General features: G+C 45.2%; 1 protein-coding gene across 1 annotated transcript; it reads right to left on the bottom strand.

The window, feature by feature from the left end:
* Positions 1-360: 360 nt before the first annotated feature.
* LOC118286818 (otolith matrix protein) lies at positions 361-7,161 on the bottom strand. Its single transcript, XM_047337769.1, has 9 exons — positions 7,013-7,161; positions 6,707-6,843; positions 6,340-6,442; positions 5,910-6,095; positions 5,117-5,291; positions 4,466-4,533; positions 2,834-3,018; positions 2,269-2,440; positions 361-2,165 (listed from the first exon to the last, which is right to left on the bottom strand). The coding sequence occupies exons 1-9, from the start codon at positions 7,101-7,103 to the stop codon at positions 2,155-2,157; spliced, it is 1,128 nt and encodes a 375-aa protein (XP_047193725.1). The 5' UTR covers positions 7,104-7,161; the 3' UTR covers positions 361-2,154.
* Positions 7,162-8,682: the final 1,521 nt, after the last annotated feature.

Raw genomic sequence — 8,682 nt, 5'->3', positions numbered from 1 at the left:
TGTGACCCTGATTCACTACCGGGGAGGCGCTTCTCTCCACCTGCGTGAGCACCTGAGTGAATGTAGATTTGTGTGAGTGTGTGTGTGTGAGTGTGTGTGTGTGTGTGTGTGTGTGTGTGTGTGTGACACCTCCCTTTTCTCTCCCTCCCTTCATCCCAATCCCCCACCCCCTTTGTATTTCCTTCCATTCTCAATTCTATTTCTGACTGTACATGTGCGAGAGAGGCGGCGAGTGCGAGATGGGGCAGGAGATGTTATGGAATCAAGCATAAGTCATTTCCACACAGCTAAAGCGTAACTGTTTCAGGAGAGTTACAAGTGGGCTCGGAAGGAAGAGAGGAGTCTTTTCTTTATCGTCATTCATTTAATTGGTTAAAAAAAAAGAAGAAGGTTTGCAGCTCTAATGATTCAGGCAGCGAGGAGTATTTACATCAAGAGTGTCGGACAAATGTGAAAACTAACAGCCCCGTCGGTACAAACCAAAGATGAAATGAAGACAACAGATTTGCCCTCACTTGTGTAGCTTCTCTTTTGAGAATGGGGGCAAAAACGTATGGTCCACACATGGGAGTGTAAAGATTAATATAAAAAAAAACCTGAATCCTATTAATCAGTTTATTGACAAGCTCTGTGATGCAGAATGTGAAAGAAATAATGAAAGGAGTGAAGTAAGCTTTACGTTTTACAGTACAGGGTGGTTTGTGTCAAGTAATTCTCTCACAGTTTTCTTTTAATGGCTAGAAGACTAGAAGACGCATTTTCATGACAATCACTGTTTGTCCACATCACATCAAATCGGTCATACTCTTCTTCGTGACACTTATTTGATGACACTACACACTGCTCGCACTAATTTCTGCATGTAACACCACCCTCAAACCTCCTTAGTAACTATTACCACCTATCAAATGAACATCTCGCAGACGGTAGCAATGGTAGCGTATAAACGACATATGGTAGAAAAAACATTTATTCCTTTATGCGTTGCTATGTAGTTAAAAAATAACAGAAGCAGGAGAGACCGAGGGGGTTTCGAGAGCATGTTATGGGACTTGGGGATGAGGCGCATGTTGCCACAGATGAGAAGACAATCAAAGCTTCTTTTTTTTTTTAGGTCTCAGTCCGGGGTCACAGGAGGCAACCGGAGCCCTAATCCCCCTTCTCCTCACTGTATAGTGTAACAATACACGGTGAGCTGGCACGGCCAGGTCCACCATACCAGACGTGAGAAACCAGTGATCCAAAAGTCGAAAAGCTATGCAAGCCATGGGAAAGCACCAATCCTATCAACACACACACACACACACACACACATACACACACACACGCTAACACGTAGACACAGAAACGTACACACACTTTCTCTCACTCGCACACAAACGGTATAGTATGCCAGACTGAGTGGCTGTGGGACAAAGTGTATACTCTCTCTCTCTCTCTCTCTCTCTCTCTCACACACACACACACACACACACACACACACACACACACACACACACATAGAGTCTTCTAAGCTCATCGTTAATAGCACCCTGTTGTTCAGTGCCAGAGACAGACCCTGTGGGAGGAGGGTGGGAGGGAGGTACTGAAACTTAGACTAATGCCACAAGCTGAGAAGAACACAACCTCCCAACAAACGCACAGAGTGGGAACGGTTGACTGTTCTTTTTTAATTATTTTTGTTCTTCTGTGTATGTTCATCAATAATGGGGGACACGTTTCCTCCCACTCGAAATCTTTATCAAAATCCTCCTTTTAAAATGGAAAAAAAGACAAAAAACACAACTACAACAACTCACTTTCCTGTTTTCTTTCTATTGTTTTCTAATTTTATGCTATTCTTATTCTATCTCCAGCCATTTCTTTTTCCTTTTAATCAATTTCAGGGATGTGTTCTGAAAGTTTTTCTTAGCCGATTAGCCCCCCTCAGCGATGTCCAACCCCGCCAGCCAGCACACTACAGAAGACATAGGTTGCAGGATATAATAATGTGGAACGGGTGGAGAGAAAATGCAGGGGGAAAACAAACACCAAAAGCCGAGAAAAGAGGAGGAGAGATGGGTGGGATGGAGAGACACAGATGGCAGGGAGGGAAGGCAGAACGGGAGGATGGAGTCGGAGGGACGGCGCGCTGGATGTCTTCCTCCTGTTCCATCAGCAGAAACCTGTTAGAGGGAAAGTACAATAATGAGAACAGCTGCAGTGGACTCACACACACACACACACACACACACACACACACACACACACACACACACACACACTCACCCTCACACTCGAAGGCTTGCAGCATGGTGGTGTAAGTGGGGCCCAGCCAGGAGGTGTAGCTACCCAGAACCCTCTGCAGGTGGTGGGTGGCATCACTAAAGAGCAGATCTGAGCCACCGTAGCCGACTGAGCTGAACAGGCTGAAGCCCTGGTGGCCGTTGCCAAACGCATTCTGCAGGGGAGAGAAAGTGTGTGACAGCATTTGATGCATGAGGGCATGCATTGACGTGCGTTGGCGAGCTCTGCGTTCACACGTGTGTGGGTTTCTTTGGGAATGCGTGGCTATGTGTGTGTGTGTGTGTGTGTGTGTGTTTGCATGTGTGTAGCCGGGGGGGATCAGTTCAGAACGTATCAGTCATCCTGGCGTCTCCCACACACTCAGAAAGAAAGAAGGATGACAGCTTGGCACATACCTGCGTTCTGAGATGTGCAGATCAATAACACAGACTCCACTGAGATAAAAGATGGACATAAACACACACATACCTGGGGAATAGAGCACACAAACACACACACGTACACACACACATGCAATTTGTAGAATCCATTTTCCACCCGCGCCCACCTGCAAACGTTCCAGGAACTTCCAGACGCGGCACTTGTCCTCCATGCGCACCACCACAGCGTTTGCCGGGACGGCTGCCAGGTGGCAATGTTCGTACTCGTCCAGACCCGCCTCCGTCCCATCTGGGCACAGCAGCTTCAGGTCCTCCAGCTCCAGGTCCAGGGCCCAGGACTCCTGGTTCTTACCTGGGCAGGAGAGGAGTGGACGTCTGTCAGATTGGACATTTTGGGGAAAGAATGGTGCTTTTATCGTCAATTTTAGTCTACATGGGATCAGGATTTACAAAATGAACATCATGCTGTATTGAAGAAGACTTGAAACTAGCAATTCAGACCGTAAACTCCTCAGGAAAATGTTTACTGACGTTATAAATCAAATGAAGAGTCATTTTCTCATAGACATAGACTACAGACAGAAACGGACTTCTTTTTGCAACCAGTGAGTCGCCCCCTGCTGGTGATTCCAGACCTTACAGGTCCGCATTGGCGCCACATTATATCGTGTTTATTTAATCTGCACAAGAACTGAAGTGTAAAAATGGCAATTTGTGATTTATGGGGATTTATCAGCCGGACACAGTCACAGTGAAGTCCTGGAGTATTTGCTCCAGACTCCAGAAAGTCATTGCACCCGATCTTGAAGTTGTCCGGCACTTTACCACCCATACAGGTACACTGTACTTAAACTTTTTCTCCCAGTTTAAGCTAAGCTAACTGGTCGCTATTGTATTCAATGGACAGACATGAGAGTGGTTGAAATACAAAGTCTTTGAATGTAAATCTAATTAATACAAGTGGAAGTATTCCTTATAAGTTAATTATATTTTGTGTTTTTTTTTTATACAGAATTGAAGCAGCTTGGAAGAACTGCTATATTTTTTTTAAATTTGTACTTGAATCTCTATGTTGAGTTTATATGCTGAATTTCAAATTTTGACTGAGAGATTTTGTTTACCACCTAAAAATGAAAGCAAACTAAACCACCCCATGCAGACCACCTTGGGGCTACTCTCTCCACCGCTGACAGACCGGCGCACACCGTCTGGGTTTCCTTGACCTCCGTTAATTGGTCTGACTCCAGACATTTGTGAACCATATGAGGAAGCGTGCTTCGTTAAACAGGGACAGTGTTCCCTGAGCCGGCGTCAAACTGCTCCTTCTTGGCTGTACCAGCAGAGTCTGTGAAGCGTGACCGCGATAATGATCACCATTAATTTTGGAAGTTGCCCAAAGCGGAGGAGCAGATGCAGCCAAACAGGGAATTAGGGCATTTCATTTCTGGACAGAAAGAAATGTCAGTATGTCTGTCCCTTCCTGTCCCTGTCTGTTTTTCCCCCCCTCTCTCACTCATGTCTTAATTTCATTATTCCTAATATTCATGTTTTTCTCACCGTCCCTGTCTCACAAACACACACATTCATCATCTTATCGTTTCAATTAAATTTGGTCACCGTGCTCTGGATTCCACTGGAAATATTGTGAAACACTGACATCCTGTGTCTTCACGGGGACTAGCACTTCCCGCTGTCCCCAAGTAACCCTCAGCATGACTGAATTAAAATCGAATATTCCGTCCCCATACTGTATAACTGCTCATGTAGTCTCTAAAGGGCATCGTGATTTAAACACTGACCATCCAAATTGTCAAAGATTGTCGTGTGTTTGACAAAGGCCACGTCGCCGAGGTTTTCAGCCACACATCTGTAACAAAGACATGAAACACAGGAATAATCAAACACTTTCATCTTCAAATGGATCAAATACATGACTTGAAGGGGGGAAATCGTGCTCGGGAATGTGTTATTGTAACAGCGCGACTCTGGAGAGCATAAGTAAACCCTCTCTGCTGCCTATTGTGGCACTTTGGGAAATTGTTAAGTTAGCTCCTCTAGCTCTGTTATTCCCATCTCAGACACACTTGCTATTAGGCCAAAGGCCATTTTACTGAGCTCTACTGCACAATTACATATTTGTGAGCAAATGCACGCCATTGTCTTTGATTATAACATGCAGACAAAGGTTGAAACTGACATTAACAGCAGTTACAGCACTCTCATTTTGGTCTGTTTGCTGTCTGTTGTTGCCCATCTAATGTCATATTATTTGCCTTCTACAGAGGCAGCTCCTTATCACTCACTATTTTCCCCTCATGGAGACAGTGGGCTGAGAGGAATTAAATGAGGGAGACACACAGGCGGAGGGCGTAACAGCTACACTTCCTCCGGGTGCCATTAGTGTATCAGTTCCCATGTTGTTAGTGCCGGTGTGGTACATGTTGTTGTACCTCAGCGCCCCTGCCTCTCCGTAGTGTCTCTCCCTGTGACTGTTGGCACAGATGTGTCGGTCGTTGTCGTCTCCGATGCAGGCCTCGCACAGGTTCTTGGGGTTGTTGCCTCTGGGGTCGTGCTGGGGGTCTTTGACACCCGGCACACAGCTGTAACCAAAGAAGTTTCCGACCGCTGGTGAAAGAACAAGGAGACTGAGTGAGAGGACGGAGTGGAGGGAAGTAAAGGGGCTGAAGGAGAGAAAGGTAACGGAAGAAGCCCAGCGTCCAATGGACCACTTAACTAACTTCTCTTACTCTCCATTAAATTACACCAACCTGTTTCCAGACACCCGCATCTTGGGCAGTTTTCTGATTACTTCAGATTAACCTGGTTTCCTTTGAATGGTAACTCCTAGATTTCCATCTTTCCAGCAAGATGACCCACATCACACCCATTCTATATCCTTTACATTGACCTCACATTAAATTCAGAATCCATTTTAAAGTTTTTGCTCTAACACATAGGGCACTCCATTGTCAGGCGCACACACACACACACACACACACACACACACACTTATCAATCTCACACTTAGACAGAAAGATGCTCTGTTCTGTTACTGACTCCTCTCCTCTTACCTTCTCCATCCCCTTCACCTCTTCTTTCCACATCACCGCTTCTCCCCTCCTCCCTCCGAAACCTCTCATATACCATGCACACAAAGACTTACACATATACACACACAAGGTTTTTTTTGTTTTGTTTTTTTTTTGCTGAATATCTCTTCCCCTATGTCCAACTCTGTCTCACCTCTGGGGAAGTTGCACTGCTCCCCCACTCTTATCTGGGAGGTGTTGACCAGGTAGCCAATAGGGACAGTCCACCCCACGGTGGTACGCATGCCGGGGTGACAGGAGCTGCGCTCGTGCATCTCCAGCAGGGACAGGTCCGAGGAGGAGCGGCGAGCCATCGCCACCACGTAGTAGCTAATACCATCTGGAAGAAGGGATTCAGAGGAAAAATCAGATGAGGATAAAGCAAGTGGTGATATCGTTTAACATGTCAAAAATAAGACATGACATAACAACATAAAATACTTCTACGCATAGATATACAGGTGTTTACATGGTACCTGCATGTACTGCTGTTAATGTTCACGTAACCATGTTTGGGCATCAACTAAGTCTATTCCTTGTGTGGTCTGACTCTCGTTGGGGAAGTTGCTCCAGTATTTGCTCACCAACTCCGTTGTGGGACTCGCCTGCTGCCAGCTCCAGTCCGTGGCAGAGGCCAGCAGCATAAATGTCATCTGCGAACATGGAGGCTGCATCTGCTGTTCCATTCTGGTAAAAACAACAACAACCAAAACAAAAGTGCACAGCAAAGAAGATTGTTTTGGACCTCTTCCATTGAGATGAAAACATTTCAAATGACACGTATCTGACAGTATCCGCCTCATAGTTAAAATACAAGTATTTTAGAAGATAGTGAAAAATGGAATCATCTTCAAGAGGAGTGAATAAAGAACCTACAACAGAGTTGGATTATCATATTTTGTAATGCAGACAGGACAACCCCCCCTCCCCATCACTGTTTTCTTCTGGTACCTTGATTTTGTCTATACAATCCCTGGTGTTCAGGCCACGGACGCATTGCAACGTTCCTCTAATATTCAGAGCTGTGGCGTTCCCGGCCAAATCCAGACACTTTTGCTCCTCGGCATCAGACAATACACACCAGGAAACTGAACAAAAACAATGGGAGTGGCAAAATCGAGAGTAAATTAAATGCAAGAGCACATACCTGAAAAATTTGAAATAGTTACACCTCATGCAGTCGTTTGTGAGAAAAGGGTATCCCCTGCCTTTTGAGACACAATTTTGAACACGCATGCACTGTTTGGCGTAATCTACCTGTAGTTTTTTGATTGGCGACTCCGCTGACGGACAGAAGAGGCAGAAGCAGGAGGAAAGCTGCAGGCAGCTTTCTGTCTAGACGCTCCATGTCGGCTCTGTTGGGAAAACCTGCTTGGGACAATCTCTCTAATACAACACAGGTGAAGAGCCAGTGGATTTTATTGAAAAAAGTCACTCACCTGCCCCCTTCCTCATTTATAACCTGGTCCTGAGAGAGGGGGAGAGAGAGAGGGGTGCTTTGGGGGGGGGGATGAGGCAAGTTGGGCTGGAAGTAGAAAGAAGAAAACATCACATTATCCCTCTGTCCCTGCCTCTCAAGACACAGGCCTCAGTAGATAATCCTTTCCTCCATCTCATGATATCAGTATAGCATTTCCCCCTCCAATTATCCCGTGAGACTTATCCCCAGCGGAGACGATAGTGGTCGGCATATGTAGGCTCAGAGCAGTTCAGGTCACCTGGCACAGAGTGTCAACCTGGGGTCCTTAATTAAAAAGGTTTCGGACAATGTGCCTCTGTGCTGGGGGAGAATAGATACGGGCCGGGGCTTGCTCCAACTCACTGGAGACTAAAGCCCCAGGTACGCAAGGACAAACAGCACTGGCTATTGTCCGCGGCCACGGGACCCAGTGGAGGGAAAATATATCGGCTACTCGATACAGTTCTCCATTTTCTCTCTCTTTGCACACACACGCACACACACACACACACACACACACACACACACACACACACACACACACACACACAGACACACACTCAGGGACATCTTTCTGAACCAAGATTTACATCAATCTCAACAGGCGAGAGGTGAAATGAATTAATCTTCTTATCCATCTTTTAGTCGCAGTGTTGTGCCATTTCAGATCTACATGAGTGCTCCGGGTCACAGCTGATGGGTTTGCAGGCAGATTTTCGGATAGAGTGGGAGAGCTCTTATTTTTGGGGGAGGGTGGTGTATGTGATTTTTCGGCATGTTATGGGTGAAGGGAGACGGAAGCACTGAGGGACTTTTCAAATCAAGCACTCACATTGTGTTCTGAACAAAATGTGTTCGCTCCCGAAAGAACCAGCGACAGTATATAGGATAAGCCTTCCGGAGGTTGGTCAGCCTCAAAATAAACACAATAAATATGTTATTTGCTGTGTTTACCTCTGCTAATTTCCTGGTATCTGCTTGATTTTTTTACAGAAACAATGCCCATTTACCAGCAAATACTTTCCAAGCTTCGTCCCTTGACCAGATGTTAAATTAGCCATTAAAACAACAATCTAAACATCTAAACATCTAAAATCCCAGCAGGAGAAAGTGGTAAATACAAGAAAGCCACTGCTCAGAGCACAAAAAGCTCAAATGAGTGTGGCAAACAACATGAATTAGAAAATGCATGAAGCAAAACATGTAAATAGACAATTTGCCTCTCATTCACAGCTTTCCAGTTGAAGCATGCACATAAAATTTGACAAAGATATAATTACATTACAGTAAAAGACAAAAAGTAAAAGGAGAATGGATACAATCTGTCAGATTGGAAAATATGTTTATTTACAAAACTGCATTAATAATTTATGATGTTGGCAGAGGTTGTCATTAGTGTCCGGCAAAGTGGCCTTTGCTATTAAACACTATGAAACCAGGCACATACTTTTATTTTTGTGTTTCCTCT

The sequence above is a fragment of the Scophthalmus maximus genome, chromosome 15 (assembly GCF_022379125.1).
Source record: "Scophthalmus maximus strain ysfricsl-2021 chromosome 15, ASM2237912v1, whole genome shotgun sequence".
NCBI classification, from domain to species: domain Eukaryota; kingdom Metazoa; phylum Chordata; class Actinopteri; order Pleuronectiformes; family Scophthalmidae; genus Scophthalmus; species Scophthalmus maximus.
This window is presented reverse-complemented; position numbering and strand designations above follow the sequence as displayed.

Coding starts and splice junctions, on each gene's coding strand:
- LOC118286818 (XM_047337769.1), bottom strand. CDS start 7,103: ATGGAGCGTCTAGACAGAAAGCTGCCTGCAGCTTTCCTCCTGCTTCTG. Junction 5,292..5,909: donor GCAGTGCAACTTCCCCAGAG/GTGAGACAGAGT, acceptor TTCTTTCACCAG/CGGTCGGAAACTTCTTTGGT. Junction 4,534..5,116: donor GGAGAGGCAGGGGCGCTGAG/GTACAACAACAT, acceptor TCTTTGTTACAG/ATGTGTGGCTGAAAACCTCG.